General features: G+C 40.7%; 1 protein-coding gene across 1 annotated transcript in view; it reads left to right on the plus strand.

Moving 5' to 3' along the window:
- Positions 1-25,218, plus strand: part of TET2 (tet methylcytosine dioxygenase 2) — a 75,039-nt gene extending 49,821 nt beyond the window's left edge. Inside the window, exons 2-10 of the mRNA XM_072861607.1 lie at positions 531-3,921; positions 6,213-6,303; positions 9,965-10,058; positions 11,209-11,417; positions 12,223-12,373; positions 14,541-14,630; positions 17,242-17,379; positions 18,858-19,218; positions 20,520-25,218. Of these exons, the coding sequence (XP_072717708.1) occupies positions 531-3,921; positions 6,213-6,303; positions 9,965-10,058; positions 11,209-11,417; positions 12,223-12,373; positions 14,541-14,630; positions 17,242-17,379; positions 18,858-19,218; positions 20,520-21,928 (5,934 nt within the window). The 3' untranslated portion in view covers positions 21,929-25,218. The remainder of the gene's footprint in view (positions 1-530; positions 3,922-6,212; positions 6,304-9,964; positions 10,059-11,208; positions 11,418-12,222; positions 12,374-14,540; positions 14,631-17,241; positions 17,380-18,857; positions 19,219-20,519) is intronic.
- The last annotated feature ends 428 nt before the right edge of the window (positions 25,219-25,646 follow it).

The following is a 25,646-nucleotide window of genomic DNA, read 5'->3' on the forward strand; positions in this document are numbered from 1 at the left end:
CAGACAGCTGAAGACAGAAAAAAGGAGGTTTTCCCCTCTAATTGGCAAGCTTGGTGGCAATAATCCTTCAAGTCACACAAAAGAGGTTTGGCACACTTAATCAAATAACAGGATTAGCACCAAGTCTGGGAACCATGGTTTCGGCATGACTTTCTGCCTTGCCAAGGAGAAAAAGTGACGACAGAGCAGTCTGTGCAAATCATTCGAAAGCGGAGAATATTTTTTGCACCATTAGGAGAGATTTTTTTTGTCAAATATCTGCTTGTGCGTTAAATGGGGGTAAGGAGCCACTCTATTTTCACTCTTTTTTCATCTTGAAGAACAAACCTTCAAGAAAAAGGGAGACACGGGGCTGCAAAGTGTGATAGGATAGTGAAACACCCCTCAGGTGTGCCTGCGAGCTCACGTTGTGTGTGGGAGCTGGTCAGGACAATGGGTGCTTGAATGCTGCAGGAATTGTCGGTAATTGGCTGTCCCTCAATAGAAACAAAAATTGACTTAGATTCTCTCCTGTTTCTTTTCTCTTTCAGATACGTTCAGAGGGTAGCCTTGTGGATGGCCCCGGAGCAGGCCAGATGGAACAGGACAGAACCAACCATGTTGACGGCAATAGATTGAGTCCATTTCTAATACCGCAATCTTCTCACGTTTGCCAGGCAGAGCCTTCTACAGTGAAGCTACAGAATGGAAGTCCAGCCACAGAGAGGCCTGAAGTTGAAATAAATGGAGACCACAAGCGGCTATTCATTAAAAGCAACTATGGAGTGCCCCACCTGAAGAGAAGTCCAAACAACCGCGTTAGCCCTGACCTTTTACAAGAAAAGAAACTCTATTCCAAATATATGCAAAATGGTGGGATAAAACGCACTTTTAGTGAGCCCTCTCTGTATGGACTTCATGAAAGCAAGAAAGTGAAACAAGACAAAGAGGTAAACGGAGAAAAAGCTGAGCCAGAGGATAATAATGAAAAACTAAGAGTCTCCAATTGTTACAGTGAGAAGAAACCCGAGAGTTTTACAGGACAAGAAAATGAAGTTTCAGATTTGATACAGTCTACAAGATACAACGGTGGTGGTTCAGAAAACCCTCATGACCTCCTCATTCAGGATGAGCAGGAGCGGGAAAACATTCATTGCCACAACAGGGAAATTGTCTTACTACTTAAGAACAAGGCGGTGCCAATGCCTAATGGTGCTACAGTTTCTGCCTCTTCCATGGAAAGCATGCATGGTGAACTCCTGGAGAAAACACTGTCTCAATATTATCCAGAACATGTTTCCATAGCAATGCAGAAGAACACATCTCATATCAATGCCATTACCAGTCAGGCTACTAATGAGTTGTCCTATGAGACAACGCATTCATCCCATACCTCAGGGCAGATCACTTCTCCACAGACCTCAAACTCTGAGCTGCCTCAAGTGCCAGCTGTAGTGGTTACTGAGGTCTACAACACAGAAGACTCCAGTAAACCACCTGTATTGCCAGGTAGCTGTTCACTTCAGAAACCAGAACTACAGCTACAGCAACAGATTCCAGGCTATGATGCACACCAGTTACCCGTAGGAAACAGTACTGTTCGTGGAAGCATAGGGCAGGTTCCCAACCAAGACCTCTCTCTAAGTTCCAGCAGTAACCTGCAAGCTCAGAGCGCCACTATGGAAAGGTTTTCTGAGCAAGCAGAAAAAAATGGTGCTTTCTTTAAACAGAACTCAATGTTTCACAAAGATTCCTCCGCTCCTCCTGCTCCGGAAATGAACAGTGCACTGTCCGTCATGGTGCGAGAAGGACACCATTCCTATGACAACAGATGTGATGAAACTCTTCCTGGGGAGATAAAGAGTGAAGGGCAACAGCAGGGACCAATGTCAGAAAGTCCCGGCCTCAGCCAACAACAACTTCACCCTCAGCAGAGACTTCCGCAGCAGGCACAAACGTCACAACAAGATGTCAGTGAAAGCAACCCGCAAGCTGCTGTGGCCGCCTCAATTCAGCAGCGCCCAGAAGAAATTACGCCGGCGTCAGAGCCTCCCCTCCAAAACCTGCAAGCGCGCGGAAGTGAGTGTGAGTTGCAGCAACACTATCAGCATTTCCCAGGACAGAGAGAACCTGAGATTCCTCCTGACAAAGAAAAGGACCAAGTGAAAGAGCCTGTGCAACAGGCTCAACGTTACTCAAAACCAGCCTGGATAGAACTGGTTTCCACCCAGTTCCGCCAGGGAGAGCCTCCCCAAAAGCCCAGCGAAGCATTATTGCGATCAATTCTTCAGTTCCAGGCAAACACAGCCAAAACAGCCTATACAAAACAGTATGCTGGAAGTCCTGATGCATTAAAGGGGCCTTCAGGACAGCCCCAGAGCCAGAAGATAATGCAACAGGAACAAATTCCTCTGCTGTACAAAAGCGAGACCTCCCAGCTGCAGCCGCATCCCACAGCTGACCAGCAGCTGCCGTTCCAGAAACACTCACCGCAGCCACAGCTCACAAAGATGGATTCCCTGCTCAAGTCCCAAGTGCAGCAACACCCTCCACAGCAGCTCCATTTCCAGCAAAGACCAGAACAACAGGCCGAACGGCCTTTAGGGGCCCCTTTGAAACAGCAGCACTTGAATCCCCAGCCAGGGGAAAACGAGCAATTCTTGCATTCACACATTTTGCAACAGATGCTTCAAAAACAGGCACAGCAGGTGCAACTGCTGTGCAGTCCACAGCTAACCCCAAACCAGCAACAGGCTCTGCAAATGAAAAATAAAGACCTGCCCCAAACCATTTCCCACTCCCAAAGCAATGCTGAGCAGCCGCTAGACAGGACATCCTTCAATCAGCTTAAAGTAGATGAATGTTTTCAAACTGGGAATAAGTACATGAAATCAACTGCATTCCCACTGCATAACCGTCAGCTAGGCCTGGAGCAGGTACAGAGCATGAACAACAAAGCTCCCCTTTACTCTCAGAAAGCAAACGCTAGTCTGCAGCATCCCTGCCCAAACAATGTGCACTTGATTTCTGAGAAGAAAGAGAACGCTGCAAATATGGAACGCTTTGGAGCCAACAAAATGCAGGACTTGCAACATGTGCAGTATTTTTCAAATAACTTGACCGCAAAGCAAGATGTGAATCACTGTTTTCAAGAACAAGAGCAACAGACACAACAAGCTTCAGTTATACAGCTACCACCACTCCAGCAAACACAATGCTACGGTGGTAGTGTGAACCAAGATCTCCCGAGCCAACAAGCTACGCAGATTCCTCAGCGGTACTTACCACACAGCCAGCAAACTGCCCCACACTCCCAAGACCAGAGAGGCTGTCATTTGCAGTCCCAAGCCCCTAAGGATTTTCAAAAGCATGCTGCTCTAAGGTGGCATCTCTTGCAAAAACAGGAGCAACAAGCATACCAGCAACCCAAAACCGAGATTGGTCCCAGTGCAGCACGCAAGCCTATAAAAATCGAGCCTGGCACAAAGTCTAATGTCTGCATGCGTCCATCAGCTGGACAGCTGGAAAACAAAATGTGGAAAAAAACAATTAAACAAGAGAATCAGCACTTTGGCTGCGAGAACATGCAACAAAAGAGCATCATTGAGACAATGGAACAGCAGCTAAAACAGATACAGGTCAAATCACTGTTTGATCACAAGACTTTTACTATCAAATCACCTAAACATGTGAAGGTTGAAACCGCAGGCCCTATTACCATCCTATCAAGAAATACCAGTGCTGCAGATTTTGACACTCAGACCCCAATCTTAGATCAGCAAGCAAACTCGTCTGCTGAGAAAACCCCGACCAAAAGAACAGCTGGAACTGTTCTCAATAATTTTTTAGACTCACCTTCCAAGTTATTGGATACTCCTGTAAAAAATTTATTGGACACACCTGCCAAAACCCAGTATGATTTCCCATCTTGCAGCTGTGTTGGTAAGTGCCAAGATGTACTAAAAACATACTAGTTCACAGGAAGGAAATGAGCCTTCAAGTTGGGATCACGGGGTTAGTTGGATGTTTTTGTTGGAGAAATTTTGGGTTGGTTTTTTTTAGAACAGCAATTAGTAAAGACTTATAAAATTGCAATTTTATACACTTATGCCTACTCTGCTTATCCAACCCTACAGACGGGCCCTTTCTCAATATTTCATAAAGCAATTACCTATTTGCTTTTTCAGTCAGAATGCTTATGGCCAGTAATGTATCCCCTCACATCCATTCTCCTTGAGCAGTAGACATGTAATGACAACATGTTGATAAAAAGTAGATCATAACTTTATAATCTAATTTATTCATCAAGGTTAGATATAGCATTTATAAAATATGTCCTGGGTCCAAAACTTGAGATCCTTACACCATTTTTTGCTCTAACAGTGAAATTGCTTAAGTTTCCCTCACTCAGTAAAGCCTAAGCAAAGAAGGGATGACAGATTATTCCTCACTTGTTGCAAGAGTTTATCCTCCCTGTCACGTACTTGTCTCCTGCAAGGCTAAAGAGATCAGCAGTTTCTTAGAGAAGCTACACAAGCAGCGCCAAAAAAGCAGCGAGGGGGACCCTCAGCGTTTCTTCATCGCACACCTGATCTCCAAAAGCTGGAAGAATAGAGCAGAGGGAAGCAAAGTAGAGTGACAGGCAGGCCCTGTAGCCCAAACTTCCATACAGCACTGACACTGCACATAGCCAGGTCTAGCAGACACTTTCAGACTCTACTGGATAAATTATTCAGGCTGAGACAAAAGGTTTCAGGCTGAGACAAAAGGTTCAGCACCAAAAATGGGAAAAAAAAAAATCCTTGTTATAGTTTCACTTACTAGGATTTCGTACCAACTATAAAAGCGGGAAGTTGAACCAATGCTCCTCCAAAACTGCAAAATGGACCTTTTTGCCTTTTTGAATGCTTGGGGCCAAGTCTCAGAGATGATCCATGGGAACAAAAAGAGGTGGTAGTGGATTTCCAAAGCTCCCAGAAAGAAAACTGGAAGACAGTTCCTTGCTGTTCCTTGTTGTTTTATAAGAAACAACCTACAAAATGTAGGTTTTTTGAAAACACTGAAGTTTTTTGTTGTTTTTTTTTCTTGAGATGGTTTCTGCAATGTAGCTGGCACAAGTTTTTCTGGCAATCATTTCATTATTCTCACTATTTTTTTAGCCAGTACTGTAACTGCTAACTAAGCAAAAGAGCTTATTCTCCGCTTGCATTTTAATTCTTCAGTCTTAGCAGACCCTCTAGGAAATAAAGGAGCATGAAACTTAGTTCCTGTTCTCTTTGAAGAAGCCAGTGCCACAACGTAATCAATACAGTTTATTGCTCTTTCCTACTGATACTTGTCCTTAGGAAGATTAAATTAAGCCATTCCCCTACGGACACGTTCAGGTTTATAGCATACCTTCATCATGCTTCTGGAGGCTGTACGTCAAGAGCAGCACCACCTCATCCAGCCTTTGGAGTTAGCATGGCAGAAAGCATAAAGTCAGCCCTCAGACAAGTCAGCACAGCTCCACCATCTCCTCCTGAACCCAAGCAGAGCCTGGCCGTTTCTTTTTCACTGCTGGAGCCTGTCTCCTGGTATCAAACCAAACATATAGCATATATTGTGAATGCTGACATAGCTGACATATTGTGAATGACTTACACACAGAAAACTGAGGCCACATTCTTAGCCTACAAGCATTTTGACTACGCCTTGTGCAGGATTTCTTTCAGCAAACCTGCTTTTTTTCATTTCACAGAGTCTTTCTGTGAGTGGCAGAAATTCTCTGTGTAACCACTGGCCACTTTCTTAAGCTGTAGGTTCCTACACTGTAACATGTCTGCTGAAAAACAAGTCCTGTACAGCTCACTAACGTCAATATTTACCGCTGTTATCCCATTTATCCTTCTTTCTAGATACTGGGAGAGGAGGAAGTGGGAGAAGGAGAAACAATTGTTTGGTGATAACAGGAAAATGGCTTTTGAATTTCAGTGTAGAGCCCGAGATGTGAAACAACTGTTTGTGCTAGCAAAAAGCACACAGTCCGTATCACGGCTTTTTGCAGGATTAGCCACGTGCTTTGCGTGTTTTGTACAAATTGTGTGGGCATACTTTAGACATAAGTGTTTGAAAACTCTGACCCCAGACCCCTACAGCAGTATTCTAATGAGCTAGATGTAAGCTTTGCAATGTGACTTTTTACATTAAAGAATTAAGCTTCGAAGTAATAACCTTTATTTTGTTTTAAACAGAGCAAATTATTGAAAAAGATGAAGGTCCTTTCTATACCCATCTAGGAGCCGGTCCTAATGTGGCAGCTATTAGAGAAATCATGGAAGAAAGGTAATTAGTGCAAAGGCACAGGGCAGATGAACGTTTATCCTTTTGTGGATGTCAGAATTTTTCCAGCTTTTGCACATAAAGAAATAAACAATTGCAAATCAAGTAATTACTTGTATGCTGAGCTACTCCAGTGTTGCCAACATTACGCGCTGTGCTATTCACCAGAGAGTCACAATATTTGACAGGGCTAATAGTCTGCTGGCTGGCACAGACTGCGCACTTTGAGACAGATGCCAGCAAACCCAAGCAGGAACAAGTATTCACCAGCCTGCCAAGCAAGACGGTTGGCAACGGCTGCAAAAGCAGGCATGGACCTGGTGTTCCCTCTGGGTAGGAGAATGCCAAGGTAGAAGGAAGATGGAGAGCAGAACACCAAACTCCAAAGTTACCTCCCCCCGCCACGTCCCCCCCAATTTACTAAGTATATACTACAACCCTAAAGGGCTAAATCTAACTTAGTCACCTCCAGAGGAGTGCCACAAAGTTGTTGGGTAGGACTTCAGCCCAAGAATCAATAAGTTGTTTTGTGAAAAAACATCCCCCTTCCTTGGAGTATGGCACAAAACCAGCCTTATCTTGATTGTGGACAATCCCTGTATCGTGTTGCATGCTGTGATATATTTATTACATCAACGCCAACCAAACCAGGAATTTTGAACAGCACAGAATGGATACCTGATCTGTGCTATTTAAAAATATGTGTAAGTGCAAAATCCACCAGCCTTTCTAAGGTATTTAAATTAAAAACTGTCACAAAAGTGACTTCTGCACTGTGAATTCTGCATTACTTGTAGCTTTTGGTGTGCATAGACATTAACGGCCAGATTTTTAGAGGTACCTGGGAATACAGTTGTCCTCTGAACAAACAAGCAAACAAAAAGCTCCCCAGTAAGTCAGAGGCAGATGGGAATTTGATTTGTTAAATCCCACCTTAAAAATCTGGGCTCCAGAACTGCAAAGGAGCTCCAGCTAGTTGCAGAACCAAAAGCAAATGGGCATTATTGCAGTGCTGTGTCTGAGCTAAGGAGCACCGTTTCTTACCAAGGTCTGTTAGCTTGTGCTCATCACTGCATGACCGTGGGCTACTTAGGGCATATTAAACCCTTCAGATTACCTCTAAGTCCTAAGATCCTTTCTCTTTCTTAGCACCTCCTTCCCTGTGACTCCTGTGCAGGGCTTGCCCCAATACCTGTTTTAGCTTCATGAGCAGCTCGAATGCATGTAAGCTACATAAATCAGCTTCTTCCTGCAAAGGGGGAGTGAACACTGACCCTCCTGAGAAGCTTCTTACAATTTGTTACCTCCAGAGCTCTCATTGACTGGTTAATTCTTTAGTATTTACAAATAATAAATAAAAGAGGAAGGTCATTCATGTCATGATGTCAATTATTAGAGATGAAACTTTTTTCATTTCTTTACTTTGGAATGTAATTTTTCATCCTTAATATTGACCTCACCTTTTTTCTTTCTTTTTTTTTTTTTTTTTTTTTTTTTTTTTTACATTTAATTTCATTTCATGTTGGCAGAAGGAAATCCTGAGAGATTATAGATAACATGCATCTACTCAGCCAGGTTCAGCAGAGTATAGCAGCAGCCACTTGAACAATGGCTAGTTTTCAGCTGTTCATATGGTATGAACTGTGCAATTCCCTGACTGAAGAACTGCAGAACTCCTCCTTGTTAGTTAATTTTGTATCCCTAAGTAAAAAAAACACTTAACTGTAAAGATACTCGTAAGCACATGTGTGCAGTTGGTGACACTAATCACAACTGAAGCCCTTTTAGACAGGCTTCCCATGAATATGGATTGACTTTTAAGGTATCAGCCCTGCCAAACAAACCAGGATTTGGATTTAGACTTGCAGTTAATATTGTAGCTGTACCAGAACAAATTTCTTGCAGAATCCATGGTGGATACATACATTTTGCCTCTTCCTTCTCCCAATCCCTACTTCATGCTCAGTGAGTTTTGCTCCTGTTTTAAAGCCAATCAGCTTTGGCCTGAAAGCAAGCATGACAAACATCAGGCACAAATTCCTTTGTGACAGTTGAAAAGATTTGAGACAAAGTCCATTTCATTTCCAGTGTGTAATGTACAACATATTTCTATAGCAGCATCCGCACAGTTGTCCTGCAATCCAGATTAGCAAATTGATAGAAAATGTTAAGATTTAAAAATGTTTTTTTAATGTGGTTAATTAAAGAAACAAATGTATACTAACATCCAAGCCTAAGTAGGAAAAAGTGACCTAACAGTTGCCTGCAGAACATGTGTAGTACAACTTGATTTTATTTGTATAATTTCCTGTGACACTGAGATTTCACAATGAGATCACATCTAAAAATAAGCATTTTTCATTTCCTTTACAGGACAGAAGTTTAAATACAAATATTTGCTCTTAAATATGTCACCAAGATTTTAGTGCAAAAACAAGAGGGATGAAAGGTCAAAAGTTCTCAAGGCATCATTAAATGGCTGCATAACAGGAAGGAACTATCTTGATTGCTCTGTAGGTAACAGGCAAAGAACACAGAGATTGTGATTTAGTCCCCACACTTGGTTATTTAAAAAAAAAAAAAAAACAAACCCAAAAAAAAGGTAATGCCAATGAGAGCAGCAGAATTCAAGAAACAGTGATGGAAGTGCAATTTGCCCAGTCCCTGAAATGCAGCCAAGTCAACATGGTAGCTGCATCTGTAGTGTTGCAGACACTGAGGCTTCTAATGCACGGCCTCACTTGAGACCTGGTGTGCTCTAGGGCTCGGCCGGTGGACACCCCCCAGCTGCAGCAGCCCGGGGAGAGGCCTGGCCAGAGAACATGCCTGGAAATGGCTTAACAGGTCTGATGCTTTTTATTGATTCAAGATTTGCTTCACTTAGCGTTTGCCACATATTTCCACCTGGTCCATCAGAGGACGTGGAAAGCGGATCCCATTTGCTCTGGGTAACAGCACTACTTGCATGTGGGGCTAGATTCTGCCTTGATGGCATTATCACCTTGATTAAGTGCTTCAGCCAGTGCCGAGCTTGCCCACCTCGGTCACAAGAAGACACACACAAACGGCATCATTTGAGGGCACCTTGTGATCCTAATTCAGCATAGAAGTCAGGCAGAAGTAAATAAGTAGCAATTTATGAGCAGATGATAAAGTAAAGGAAATAGATATGATGCAAATTAATAATGACTTAACTGATTTGCACTGTATCTAAGCCAGAAACAAGCACAGAAAATTAATAGAGTACTGCATGCCAGCTGTTCCATGACAACTTAATTATATACATTTCAGAGTAGTAACTTTAAGTTTAACCCAGAAATTAAAGAAAAATGTAAAATTCCTCCCCAAAATAGAGAGACTTCACGTCCACTTTTCAAAATGTCATCTATAACAAATTATCTACATAAACAATTAAAAGGTTTGGGAATATTAATGTGATATGGATAATTTTTACTCATCCGTGATATATTAAAGACATTTGCCTCTCTTAACATATCAATCCACCACTACAATAAAATCAGAAAGATAAACCACATTGCACATCCCTCTCTGTAATTCATAGTGTTTATTTTTTAAGATAAGACTGGCAAATGTGCTCCATCTTTTCCGTGTTCACGCAGAACCAAATGAATCTGCTTACTGTACCTATTTTTGTTTGTTTAAGATTTGGACAGAAGGGTAAAGCTATAAGGATTGAGAGGGTTGTCTACACTGGGAAAGAAGGCAAAAGTTCTCAAGGATGTCCAATTGCTAAATGGGTAAGTGATGTACATAAATGTTAAGACAAATCTAGTTCAGTATGATGGTTCACATAAGCAGACAGCAGTGACATGTCCTTCTGTTAGTTGACACTATGAAACTTAAAATAGCTCAATGGCAGCAGTACCACAGGATGCCTGCTCCCACTCCTGTCTCTCACACTCCATTTACTTGTTGCATGGAGAACAGCAAGAATAAAATTTGGCTTAAAGGCATGAAAACCTGAGAAGGAAGGCAGTTTCGCTTAGATTTAAGATTCACAACACCAGACATTCTCATTGATGTTTAATTTTAGCTTACAAATAAGTCCAGTAAGTGCACCACTGTGATGTTTTTAAAATGCACTCCCAGTTCGAGAGAGGCATTAGACCACCCTCTTAGCAAACACTGTCGTACTTTGGCACAAATTACCGAGTGGTTTGGGTAGGCTGGGGAAAGACAGGATGAGGAAAAACTGATACTTGATTATAGTCTTTATGCATGCCAGACTGCACCTTTTTTTCAGAAATACCCATAGTGGCACAAGCACTGAGAAGCAAGGACACTTGTTAAACAACATCTACTGCTTTCCTCTCATCACTGTAATGTTTGTAGTAAGGGCAGGTCACAAAACTGAGTGGCCGATTACAACTTTAGCTGCTTAAGTTTGGGAAGGAAAGGGAGGGAGCTCCCATGTCCACTTATTTAGTCCCTTCCTTAGCTGCCTGCCTTTCCCTGCATGGCTCCTGCCCTAAGCACAGGAGTCCACTGTCCAGCTCTGTGCAGGGAGGCATCTCACTGCTCACTTCCTTTTTCCCACTAATCAAACTGTGCCACTTGTACCATAGCGCAGATTCAGGAGAATGTTCCTGCTGAATCGGAGCATGGGGGATACCTTTGCAAAGCTGGTTTCCACCACCACGGCTTTCCACGCCACCAGTCAAGCTTAGCCTCTTGGAGTCAGCTGCATTAAACAGAAAGGGTAGCCCTGGCCCATATCACTAAACGAGAAAAAAGGATCAAGTTGCCAGAAACAAAGAGGAAGACAGAAGTAGAAGTAACCTCCCCACATGCGCACTAATGCTGAGGTTTCCTATTTTCTTGCTCTTGACATTAAGAAATGCATTGTTTGTGTTGGGGCTCTGGGGGTGTGTGTTGCTGTGCATGCAGGTAGTTCGCAGAAGCAGTCAGGAGGAAAAGCTACTCTGCTTGGTGCGCGAACGAGCGGGCCACACGTGTGAAACGGCCGTGATTGTGATTCTCATCCTGGTCTGGGAGGGAATCCCAACAAGCCTGGCCGACAAGCTCTACTCTGAACTCACCGACACCCTGAGGAAGTACGGCACGCTCACAAACCGGCGGTGCGCCCTGAATGAAGAGTAAGTGGAACAAAGGATATGCTCGCCAAACTTGCAACCCCACCTTCAGCCTTGGACCTGGCACCTGTGCTCATGCTATTACCCTGAATTACTTTCCAACTATTTCAGGCAGTTTGAAAACCCACAAACCTTGTGAGAAAAGCAAAGTAAATGTTGTTATAAATCAGGGAAAAACATCTTCCCAGAGTTGTGAAGCATCTCACTATATTTAAAGGTAGAGATCTCAGCAGGGCCCAGGACAGCAGATGCCTCAACCTTGAAATAAAAACTAGATGCACTAAATCATACTGTAAGCCTACAGAAGCTAGCCTGAATCTAAAGAAATTGCACAATATTGTTTTCCCGTGTCTTTCTGATAGCAAAGAATAGTTAGACCAAAATTAGCCTAGCTATCCCTGTATGTCACTTTGGCTTCACGGGTAGAGTTGTATTTCAGGAATTATTGCTTAGCCCCTAAGCTCCCACATTCCTGCAGTGCCATCAGCATATGCCCCTTTCAGGTACCATGAATATCACTACCTAGCAAGGCACCATGCAAACATACCCACTTTCAGGCAAAGCCAGGTTTCTCACAGAACCGTAGAAACCCCATAGTCCTTGCTCTGGAACCATGAAATTATTCACTCTGATAAATTCTTCTGTTATAATGCGTTTGCCTCCCTCTTTCATTTCTTCATTATTTTCTGATGGAAGATGATCCAAGACCAGTGATTCCCCAGAGCGCTGGCAGAACACTGATGCCTACTGCGGGAATGCCCCAGGGTGACCCACCTGCTGCTAACAGCCATATTCTCTTATTTTTCAGACGAACTTGCGCATGTCAAGGGCTGGACCCTGAAACTTGTGGTGCTTCATTTTCCTTTGGTTGCTCCTGGAGCATGTACTACAATGGTTGTAAGTTTGCCAGAAGCAAGATTCCAAGAAAGTTTAAGCTGATGGGGGATGACCCAAAAGAGGTTGGTGTCCGTTTCTAAAAATGAGCCTCATTTGCAAGGAAATGTTTTCTGTCACTCTGCAAATAGAGATAGAGTACAAGAGACCAGGGGCCAGAGCCCTGGCTGAATGGCATACATGTCGGGTAATTAAATAACTGCCAGTCAAAACTGATTGATTCCAGTCACTGAGCCAGCTGAATTGACTGTCCAAATTCTGACAGCTGGTAAAAGCCCTGAGACTTGAAACCATGTTTGCAGGCTTTCACAATTAGAGGAGAGGGCACGGCCTGAATAATTGTGACTGTATTAGGCCTGCAATTGGGCATTCCCCAGTGGCAGACAGGAAAGTTTACCAGCTGAAGGCACATAACGTTGCAACTGGGAACCAGAGCAGACTGCATGGAGACAAACACGATGAAACTCTGAGATGACAATAGGACGAAGAGGATAGGAAGACTCATTCTACATAAAGTCCTGCCCCACTGAACGTTCCAAACTGGGCTCTGTGTTACAGCAAACTGGCAACTGTTTAAAACGAGTCAGAGTAATTAAAAAAATATTAATCTAGGCACAAGATACCTTTGCAGTTATGACTGCAGCAACTCCTGGACACCTCCAGCTAGTCATGTGTCTGGGAGGCTCCAATGGCCCAGTCTGTTTTTTGGCAAGCACGTGCAAATTTAGTCCCTTGCTTGTGTACTGACACATAGGTCCACAGCCTTCCCTGTATTCTAGTGTCTTACACAAATCCAAGCATTTCTTTCACGTGATCAGAGAGCCAGGTACTTCTGCATCCTATGGCCTGTGCTGAGAATAGCACAGTATTTAGAATATCATCATAATTAACATACAGTTTTTCCTCCCCACTGCTCTTCTACAGCCCCAAGAATTACAGAATAGCTCCCCTTCAATCATGCTGTGGCACAAAGCCTTCTTTATCATAGCCTGCAATCCTAAACCTGCTAAATTTTCTGAGCTGGATACCTGGCCAGAGCCCACCAGGGCACTCTTCCAACTTGCATTCCTGGATTTACTTCCCATGGAAGTCAGAGCTGGGCAGGGAAGATGGTTTTACCCTCCAGTCTTTTTCCCACACAAAGTCAGGGACAGCCAAGGCGAGCATCCAGGGGCTGGGTCCCATAGCATAGACACAGTTTATAGACAACACAAATAGGATCCTCACCGATAAAAACTAGAAGTAACACTTACAAATTGTAACCTATGGGCCACACAAAAGCTCCAAGTTCTGGCAGCAGCCACAAGGTCACAGCAAGATATTTTTGACAATTTCGTGATGTCATTTTGGAGTCCCAAACTAGGATATAGTCCTATAGTAGGAGATACAAACTTTCAATGCACCAGACACGTCTCTCTCAAACCCATAGATTTTTCACAGCTCTTCACGCATTACTAAAATATACAAGCTCCTAAAAACAAGTATACCACTCCAGGATGCCACTGTTCTTTATGCACTTGAAATTAAAAATAAAGGCCTCATATAAGCAAGGTTTTGAATTTGGGATTCTCATCCTGAGAGGATGGGGAACAACTTTGGAGTATGTTATTAGAGTACTTCATTTTTAAAGAGCCCTTCATGAAGTGTGGTCATTCCTACCTCCATATCACCAACTACTAGACATGTCCACAATTCTTCATTGCTTAAGAATTGGGAACTTTTTGAAGTCTGAAGTATTTAAATAATTTTAAATTGCTGCATGAAAAGATATTTCAGTGTGTTGAAGTGCTGTCATTGCAATGTGCAAAACCCTTAAATTAGCTAGATTTACTTGATGGACCATTCTGATATTATTTCTCTCAAGCTTTCTGAAGAGTATTATTTTCCCAGAACTCCAATAGGGAAAATAATGAGGGTCATCACGCTTGGATCTAAAACATCTCCATGTTGAAGAATGTGATTCTTTTTAAGATAAACCAAATTAAGATTATAGTATGTGATATCCTCTTGCAAGGATCACACTACGCTACTTTACTACTTCATTACTTTAAAGGCTGTGAAACAATAAAGTTAAAAGGAGATTCACAGCAGTTACTGTCTAAACAAGAATGACAACGGTCTCGGCCTTTACACAACTATCAGTGTAAACGTAATTGTGTAAAGACCCTAACTTCTTAGATCCCATACATACAGTATGGAAATGTCATTGAACTCTATTTCATCTCCTCACAGGAAGAAAAACTAGAATCCAATTTGCAGAATCTGTCAACCCTGATGGCACCTACCTACAAGAAGCTTGCACCTGATGCATATAACAACCAGGTATGCTGGGGAAAAAAGGAATCAAAGCAGTCATCCAAATAACCTGATTTTTACCACACTTCCCAATGCTTCAACCTTGCACCAAACCATTATGTACATTTTGTTCCAGTATTCCTTTAACATCGGGGTAAAGACAAATGGAAATGAACAGTTACACTTAAAATTCTTTCAAAAGTAAAAGTAGCAGAATATGGTCCACTAAATAGAACTAGTCTTTTCACTTACATCAACACAATAAAATTACTTCACACTTGAGCAGAACTCTTCAGCTCTACAACACAAATTTCTGGATTTATTATGATTCACCAGCTAAACTAGCAAAATAGCCATGAAGGTGGTGTGAGATTGGCAACAGTGTCGGAAGGCAGTATATCATATTGCACTCAAGTCCTGAAGCCACAGTTTCAGTTCTGCTCTCTCAAGTGGCAGATGAATTTAGTTTTCACCAAAATAGCCATTACAAACATGCTTTTAAAGCAAAGTTTCATATTTGAACACACTCAGTCCTGCATATGCACACAAGTGCCTGCATCAGCCTTCTTGCATGAGAGGATCGTGCGTGCACATTTTCTGTGAAGTGGTGTTCACAGATACTAGCACATTCAAAGCTTTTATGAGGTTCCCAGTTGTGGCTGTCTCTCATCTGCATTCCTTTACCAAACGTCTTTCAGATATTTGCATCAAAATTTGACGACATACCCCTTGCAAATGCGTAACTGTTGGCCTTCATATTTGTCGCTCAGGTTCACTACATTCCAAACATTCACAGGACTTACAGTCTCCAAACTATCAGCATCACTGCAAAATATGACATCTTCTTTCTTTCCTGTTGACAGCATTATGCTGTAGCAACCAGCACAAGACAGATTTTCAAGATTTTCCACTGTAATGGAAACAGTAAACTAACACAAAACTGTCCATTTTTATTTGCCATAAAACTCACTCCTTTACTGCATATTTAGTAGCAACTCTACAGGGTAAGCAGATTCAGTACAGACTTAACCAGTTTCACTTACCTGATCAGATAATGTTTGGAGACTCATTATGGAGGAGACTGTGGCCATGTGCCCACTAGCTGTGGTTATCTGTCCAAATATCTGAGAGACATTCTGCAAGAGAAGAAAGGAAGAGGAAGAAGAAAAAATGAGGGGGTGGTGAACAATAAAATGGTTCCTTGCTTGGGCTGCTTTTCTTTACCCACAAAAATTCACAAAAGAACTTTTCTCCACGTAAACCATGGTCCTGCCCGACGCTTGTTGAAAATACATGCTTTTACAAGTTTCAATTTTTACCTTGTAAAATAAGGTGTTTGCATAGCTTGGCCTGTTTAAGGAGTTTCATGCAGACCTTGTATTTGTGGGGAAACCCTGATGAAGCTACTGTCAGTGGCTTTGAAGAGAGGTGATCGAGGCCTAATTTGGTTCTAAAAGGTTCTAAAACCAAAAAGCCCTAAAACCAATCCCCCTTTGAATCCTCAAAAGAAATTCCAAATTCCCAGATTTATTCTGATCCAAGTCTGGATTGCTACTGGATTAAAACCTAGAATTGGAAAGGGTCTGTTTTTCCAACCAGACCCAACAGAACATCTCGGGGAACAGTTGCACCAGTATACTTTAATCAGATAATTATAGTCTGGCTAACGTTTCAGACCACTCTCGTTTAATTCCAAAGAAGTTTACACGTTTCGAGTTTTGTTCTGCTTTTATTTTCAGATTCCAGGGAAGTAAACATTCCAAATTTTAAAAATAAAGGTCTGTGAGTAAACTAGACATATTTTTAGTGATCTTGGATCAAGACTTGGCAAAACTTCTAATTTCACCTTAACTTAAAATGGGATCCATTAAGTTCCATTAAGTGTAGAATTTTTGCATTCACTTGAAAGGTTCAGGCATTTCAGCAAAGCATTTTACAAACGTGGTTTCATTTTTAATTTTCTAAATAAAACATGAAACCGTCATTTGTCTAAGGCTTGATCTTCCATTACAAAAATCCTTTCTTTTAGTGTAAGGCTTATTGTTGCATTATCAACTCTTTGTAAAGAACCTTAACAATGAGTGCATGGGTAGAAAGTACTGTCTTGACTGAATTATCTCTCTTTTTGGTCAGGGGTTAGAGTTGCACTTAAGCTAATGAAATATACGTTTAGCACGCCAAAATATTACAAATCAAAAAGCAAATTATTATTTTTCATGAAGTCATTCCAAAGTCAGTTTTCTAAAGCCATTTTCCCTTAATAGCTTGGTATATTTCCAGTCTACACAAACATATCACTATTACAGTGCCAGACGCTGAAACCATGCACTGTATTTGTCATGTAAAAACACCAACCACTGGCAGAGAATCAAAAGTAATACGCAAGGAAAAGTATTATTGGCCAATTTCACAATCACACCAGAGACAGAAGGTAACAAGGAACAAAGCAGCAAGGAATGAAGTACAGATACAAAATTGCCATCAAATTGCTCGATTTTATTTGCCTTCAAGATCTGTATATGTTGCCACCTCCAAGATGTTAGGAGACTTGCATATTGTCACGGCAGAGCATTCAGTGCTAATTCCACGTACTGGAGCATCCAGCTCAGTTGCAGTGATACCTGTCATCTCTTTCCAGATCGAGTATGAACACAGAGCACCCGAGTGTCGCCTGGGTTTAAAAGAAGGTCGCCCATTCTCAGGGGTCACTGCCTGCCTGGATTTTTGCGCTCATGCTCACAGAGACTTGCACAATATGCAGAATGGGAGTACACTGGTAAGTCCGTGATGCATATAGCCTCCTTACTCCAGCACTAATTTCACATATATAATTAATTCATTATCTCCTGTCTGTTTAAATCTATACTTATATAACACAGATTGCTAAAAAAAGAAACATTAAGCAGTAATTGAGCTAACTTATTACCCCCTACACAATTTTTCATTCAAATGAATGAGACATGTTGTATTAAAGAAAGGTTTAATATAGAACTGGTAAAAGAGAAACCGTGGAGACAATGGAAAGAAGGTCCCAGCAGGGCTGAAATGCCTGTTTCAGCATTCCTGGCACAAAATGGTTTATATTTGTCCTCTTGAAACACTTTTTTTTCTAGCAACTTTGGATTATATCCTCTAATAAAATAAAAATGGAAACAAATAACTTCTTTCCAGGAGAGTTTTGGAAGTTGTGGATTTCATTCCTGTTTGGCATGAGCAGAAAGTCTGCAAGCCTTGCCATCCTTTGTATTGTACATGTTGTGCCCTTTACTCTTTTCAGTTCTGATCTCTAGCATGTACAGCAAATGTTCTGTAGAAGATACCAGAAAAACAAGCTGGTTTTCAATGTGTATTGGATTATTTCTGTTCCCTGCCTACTCTCTCTGTGACAATACAGTTGGGGTAAACGTGAGAAAGAATAATCTTCAGTTCTGAATAATCATCATGGTTGTAATTTGAAGCAACTACCTAGACTCACAGTGCAGCTCTTATTACGACCAAAGAGAATATCTGCTTTTTTAATACCAGCTAAATTTTTCCTGTTTCCAGGGTCTGACTTAATTGACAAGTCAACCACCACCAATACAATATATATTTCTAGCTGAGCTTTCTTCCTAAAACTGGCTGATGCAATGATTTTGCTACAGAATATGTCTGTATCAGCATCTTTTCATCCACTGAGATCCTCCCAATATGTTTTAGCTGGAGCTAACACAACAAGCGTGCTGCATGACACAACAGTAACTTCCTTAAATCTTCTTATTAACATTACAGTGACTTGCTCCTTTGCAAAGTCCTGGAAGCTGCTGTTGTAAGGAGGTGTGAAATACCATGGCAGCATGTTATATTGCACACTATTTCTAATAGGTAGCTAGCTAATGTATATAGTGAAAAAATCTTCAGGTGAGTACAAAGTCCCAGGTTCCACTGTTTTAACTCTCTGGCCACGGTACAATGGATCACACAGTTTATTTCACATTAGGGTAATCCCTAACTATACTGTTCATTTCAGCACAAGTAGAAGGAATAGATATATGTACCTTCTGTTTCTATTAACACTGTCCAACAGAGCAATGGAAGAAATTAAATGGCAGACTTGTTGCGATATGCATAAATTGCACAGAAACAGTTTACAAATAGCTTGCCAGATGCCAACGCCGACAGTGGCAGGGCAAGGTAAAATGCACAGGCTAGTGTTTCAGATCTCTTCGTCTCAGACTGGTTTGAGAGAGTTACTCTAACACACCTTTCCAACAGGTTTGCACACTAACTAGAGAAGACAATCGTGAAATTGGCCAAACACCAGAAGATGAGCAGCTCCACGTGCTCCCATTATACAAAGTCTCTGATGTGGATGAGTTCGGAAGCACTGAAGGCCAGGAGGAGAAGAAGAGGAATGGCAGTATCCAGGTCCTTACCTCCTTTCGCCGGAAAGTAAGGATGTTAGCAGAGCCTGTTAAGACGTGTCGGCAAAGGAAGCTAGAAGCAAAGAAAGCAGCTGCAGAAAAGCTTTCCTCCTTGGAGAATGGGTCTAGCAAAGCTGAAAGAGATAAGTCTGCTGCAGCACGCAACAAGCAAGGCAACTCTGAGGCGGCAGGTCATGCAAAGCAGCTAGCAGGTAAACACATGAATCTGATCAGGATCTTTATCAACAGTGGTAAGCTTCCTAGAAATCAGGGCCATTTATAATGAGTCTCAAGAAAACCATTATTCTCAGCCCAAGAACATCTTTAAGTAAAATGGAAAGAGAATTCTTGAAAGTAAATATCAATATTATATATTTATTTATACTAGGGTGCACAATTGTGGTCAACTCTGGAGAAGCAAAAAAAAAAAAAAAGTACGAGAAATCCTTTGTTGTTGTTGGATAGTTAACACCCGTAGAAATCTGGTGCTTTTGCAAACTCTGCTTGCCATCCAGTGTATTGTAAAGTACCTTTAAAAGACTAGTAGTGCTAGAAGCCATGAAGAGAAGTGTGTGATGCTGCTGCCAAAGACAGAATGACCTACGCATCACTCCCTGTCTGCCACTGTTACAGAGAACCTCCTAATTTGAGGGGATTCAAGCCTAACCTCTTTACCACTATTTATCCTCTCTGCTTCAAGACCAAAAGCAGAGCAGGTTTTTCCATAGTGGAGTAAGAATTTAAAAATCCACTTAGCAATCCCTGGCAGTTTTCATCAGTAGATTTGAGAGTCCTGAGCAAAGGAGTTCATCATGACTATTTTATTGTAACAGCAACTTTCTCAGAGAGGAAAAAAGCAATACATCCAAGGCCACCCAGAAGGTCACTGAAATACCGATGAATAGAAGTCAGCTGTTGCATGACCCAGGCTAGAGTTGTAACCATTGAACGATGCCATTTCACTTTAATGAATGATGTTTTTGCTCTTATGTCTTCAGTTAATCTCACTTGTTACTGAACTGTTCTATCAGTGAATGTCACCATTGGTTTTTTACATAAAGCTAGGACTTTTTTTTGAGACAGTTCTATTAATATAGATGAGAAGAATTATTTGTTCTTGGGGAAAAGAAGGTCACCTTGTGCACAGCTGTTTGGGAGCACTTTGATGCTCCATTTCATGGGCTACTTAAATGATGATTCAACTCTTTGGATTTTGTGCATGTGACTCTGAACAGATTGCACTGTCCTCTTTTTCCCCATTGCCACTAGCATCTGATCTCACTGGATACATGCCAAAAAGGATGAGTAGCCCTAGTATTTATTCAGCTTCTTAAAGGATAGTATTTGAGATATGGGAAAGGGACCCTCTGTTAACGTATCATATGATACACTTTTCTTAGAAATTTCATAGATATGTGTCATGAAAAGTCTATAAAGTATGTAGTTTGTTGTTTGTTCTTTTTTTAAAAAAAGCTTGTTTGTTGTGTGTGGTCTTTTCTTTTCACATCTACAGATCTTTTACGTCTTTCAGGACCAGCCACACAACAACAGCAGCAGCAACATCCACAGCGCACTCTCCCTAACAACCCTCAGTCAAATCCTATTAACTCTTACTCGGGTTCAGGTTCTGCAAATCTCTATGTAAGGTTGCCTAATCCAGCCAATGCTTATCCAAGCTCTTCATACACTTCAGATCCCTATGGAGGGTCCAGTCCCATGAACCTCTATACAACCTCATCACAGCCTGCGGGGTCTTATTTGAATACTTCCAGTCCCATGAACCCTTATTCAGGATCATTAAGTCAAAATAACCAATACCCACCCTACCAATGCAATGGAAACATACCGATGGACAACTGCCCCTCTTACTTGGGCTCCTACCCTTCCCAGCATCAGCACGTGGACTTGTACAGTTGCCAGAGCCAAGACCACATGTCTAAACTAAGTTTACCACCCATTCAAACATTATACCAGCATAGGTTTGGGAATAACCAGAGTTTTGGTCCCAAGTACTTGAATTATGGAAACCAAAATATGCAGGTAGACTCCTTCAGTAATTGCACCATTAGACCAAATGTACACCACGTAGGGTCTTTTTCCTCTTACTCCACCCATGAGGCTGATGGCCATTTTATGGAGGTTGCCTCAAGGTTAAAATCTAATCTGAGTAATCTGAGCATGGATTATGCCTCCATGAGTAAAACCAGTGAACATCATCACGTGCAACCCCCTCCACATTTAGCACACGACTACCATTCTGGTCCAAGTATGTTTAGTGGTCCTCCTAATTCACTGCACCTCCAAAATAAGGATAGTGAAATGATTTCACATGCAGTTAATGGTTTGTCTAACATACTTCCAGGTCAAAACCATGATAGGACTACTCCCCAGGGTGGCTTAGATAAAATTGATGTGCTGAATCCAGAAAAAGCAGAGGATCCCGATGAAGTCTGGTCAGATAGTGAGCAGAGCTTTCTGGATCCAGAAATTGGAGGAGTGGCAGTTGCTCCATCTCATGGGTCAATTCTCATAGAGTGTGCAAAACGTGAGCTCCACGCAACGACCCCCTTAAAAAATCCCAACAGGAACCATCCCACCAGAATATCCCTTGTCTTTTACCAGCACAAGAGTATGAATGAGCCAAAACACGGTCTGGCTCTGTGGGAGGCAAAGATGGCCGAGAAGGCAAGAGAGAAAGAAGAGGAATGTGAAAAGTACGGTCCAGACTACGTGCCTCAGAAATCTTACGGCAAAAAAGCAAAGCGGGAGCCTGCTGAGCCACATGAACCCTCAGAGCCAACATACATCCGCTTCATCAAGTCTCTTGCACAAAGGACACTGTCGGTCACCACAGACTCCACAGTAACTACATCTCCATATGCCTTTACACGGGTTACAGGGCCTTACAACCGATATATCTAACTTCACACCTTTGTTGGTTACCTCATTTGAAAAAACACCTTGTCAGTAGGGTAGTTCTTCTTTAGGTTTTGGGGAAGGCAAGGGTGGAGAAGAAAACAGTGTTTTTACGAAACTCGTCAGTGGAAAAAGCCTCAGCACACCAGCAAAAAGAGGTAATCTCACTAGCGCACTTATTTTCCACTGATTTTTAAGTGGTCACAGATGGCACGTAGGAAACAAGACCAAAGCATCCTATGCAAAAACAAAAACAAAACAAAAAAGTGTTTCACAATTTACATTTGAAAACACTGGCTCCATTACTGAAGGAGATAATCTGCAAATGGATTTTTTTTTTCTTACAGTTTTGCACATCTGTGGCCACTTTTAATGTCACCAAGTTTGCATAGTCATGGAACAGGAGCAAAAAAAACCCTAAAAAAATAATACTGTAGTATTACAACTGCAGGAATCTTAAAATAACATCTGGTGCTGAATCTATGATGTACTGAAATACTGGAATTATGGCTTTTTAACATGCAGTTTTTACTGTAATCTTATTAGTATCTTGAGTTTATTTAACAAAGTAGATAAGTATAAAACATAATGAATAGACAGCAAAATGCTGAATTTGTTTGGATATTCTAAAACCATGGTGCTATCTAAGAGAACAGTGTCTTTATTTTAACAGTCAAACAGTTAATGCCTTTATAACAAAATGTCAATGATGTAGTCAAATGTTCTTCAACAACAGGGAGGACCTTTTCATTCATGTATGTATTGAATTTACCTGGTGTTAAAATAAGCTTACTTTTTAACATATGGGAATTACAGAGACCTCTGGATTTTGCTCATCCAGTCAAGTCCTAGAAAAGGACAATAAAATATATATAGAGATATTTTTTTTTAAATGGTGTTTCAAAAGCACTTTGTCTACCTAAGCTTGGCAACTTGAACAATGCTAAGGTACTAAGACATTAAAAAAAAAAAAGTTTACTTTGATTTTAAAATGCAAAGATAATTTTTTTAAACTAAAAAAGCTTTTAAATACTTTTGTTTTAGCCGTGCATCTGCTAGTGGGCTACATATCCATTTTTAATACAGTCAGTTATGGTAAAAATGGGGCTTACTGGATATAAGGGAATACTTTAGTACACAAAACACATGTTTTTCTGGTGCTCATCTCACACAGCTATACTGTAAACTGTTTTCTACAATTATTATGACAAGTTCATTGCTCAAATATGTACAGTTTTAAGGAAAGAATTTTATATTAACCACAGGTAATAATTAGCAGCATGCGACAGACTACAACTAGTTAGCTTGGGCTTCTGCTGTTTTTAAAGGTCTGTATGCTCTTCAAATATTGAATGGCAGATTGCTTTTGTGTTGATAATTATGTACATTGTGGTGCAAGTCATTTCTCGGTGCAAGTGTCCTCTTTTCCAGGAAGATTGAGCAGACCGATGCCTACACAAGATGAATGAAACAGGGTTAGTTCTGTGTGATTCCGTTGATTAAATAGAAAAAAAAATAGGCAGCTGGCTTGCTGTGGTGGTTTTAAATCATTAATTTCTATTAAAAAAAAAGCAGGAGAGTTGTATAGTAAATTAAATTGTAAACAAAACTTTTTTTAACGCAATGCTTTAGTATTTTAGTACTGTAAAAATATTAAATCTATATATATTTGGGTTTTGAGCTGAATTCACATCATGGTGCTACTCAGCCTGCTACAAATATATCATAATGTGAGCTAAAAATACATTAAAAGGTTTGAGTGATGTTCCTACTTGTCATATACCTCAACACTAGTTTGGCAATAGGATATTGAACTGAGTGTGAAAGTTTATATATTATATACCAACTTTTTCCCCCAATAGCCTTTGAAAAAAACAAACAAAAAAAAAACAAAACAAAAAAACTCTCTCAATACTTGATATTTTAGCAAGTATAACTTGAACTTCAACTTTTTTTTTTTTTTTTTTTTTTTTTTTTTGGTTCTAAAAATTCAGGGATATTTCAGCTCATGTTCTCCTATGCCAACGTGTCACCTGTGTGTATGTAAAGCTGTTGTAGGTTAAGTATATTATTCTTGGGTTTTTTGTTTTGTTTTGGTTTTTTTTTCAGGGATTTAATGCTTTTCTTTTGAATCCCTTCTCTAATTTTTCTTGTACATGTATTAATGTAACTAAAACTAATTTTGTAAATTCGTTAGCTCTTTTTATTGTAATGAAAGTGTTTAAGAGATTTAGAATGTTTTGCCTGTTTCAAATGAATAAACAAAAAGAAAGTAGAATGCACTGAGCTGATTAAAGGGAAAAATGTAAGGCAGGGGTTTGGCAAGTGACTGTTTGCTAGAGTTGTTCAAGTCACTCTCTAAACAAGGCTTCTTGGATACTGTAATGAATAAAATAAAATATAAAAAGGTACAGTCTGTACAAGGGCTTCCCTAAACATGCAAACCTCCATGTCCCAGATATATCTTGTGCAATATACTGTAAGATTAAGTTTGGTCAAAAGAAATTTTATCTAACAGAATCACAACCTAACTCGAGTAAATCAAAGGAGGCCTTTGGGTTTAATGGTCAAATATTTATTATGGCAATTTTGTTTTTTAATTCTCAGTCTGTGACTTTACCCACTGCATTGAAACAAAAGTTTCGCCTTTAAAAAAAAAAGTTAACGATGGTTATATGTCAGATTAATTAAATCATTATAAATCTTCATCTTTTGGTGATTTTTTTTTAAGTACTATATTATTCATGTAATCCATAGTAGATGTTTGGTTAATATGCCGTGCACCGTCATTTGCCAAACTGCTGGCAGCAGGAGCAGGAAGCTTAGCTGGTGAATCAGTTTTGTATTGTAAATACCCGAACTGTAATTTTTGGTGTACAGAACCCTGCCTCAGTTGGAACGAATGACAAAGCAGACATAAAATTGCTTGTATAGGATTATCAGGTTGACTATAGCCATACTTGAAGATGCTTCTGAGTGGTGTCAACTTTACTTGAATGAATTTTTCATCTTGATTGACGCACAGTGGTATAAAGTTCACTTCTAAAGCTAGTGGTTAACTTGTGTAGGAAACTTTAGCAGTTTGACACTAAGGTAATGAACTTCTGTGTGCATTTTCTATGCTTCTGTTCTACTTTTTTTTTTTTTTTTACTTTAGTTTCATTCATTTTCATGAAATGTTTGGTATGTCTATAAAAAGAATCCAAGGATGGTTATAAATACTGTAAGTATTGTAATGTAATGCAGGTTATTTGAAAGCTGTTTATTATTATATCATTCCTGATAATGCTGAGATGTGGGTGTTTTTAATAAAATTTATATTTATTTAATGCACTCTAAGTCTGTCTTGCAGAAACTTGTCTTTCCCTGTCATTTTTATCAGCTAACAACAAAGCCAGCGCAGTGAAACGTGACCCCTCGTACCAGCCATGAGTCAAGAGCCCCAGGGGAACCGGACAACGGTTATAGGGCTGGGAAAACTGCTAGCCTGGGGAACTTAAATCTAAAACTGTGTTATGAGAAACGGAGGAGGTTGCATACTTCAGCAGCTTAGAAATTGAATGCATCGACTGACATACCAGGACAACCCAAACTTTTCAATGAAGCAGGCCCACACACCCACACAGATTTAGCCCACCTCCATCTTCCCTGACTCAAGCATCACGCTCGAACGAAATGCATCACTAGGGACTTCAAAACAGGAGATCTAGACATCACATTTATT

This window comes from Ciconia boyciana, chromosome 5, assembly GCF_034638445.1.
Source record: "Ciconia boyciana chromosome 5, ASM3463844v1, whole genome shotgun sequence".
NCBI classification, from domain to species: domain Eukaryota; kingdom Metazoa; phylum Chordata; class Aves; order Ciconiiformes; family Ciconiidae; genus Ciconia; species Ciconia boyciana.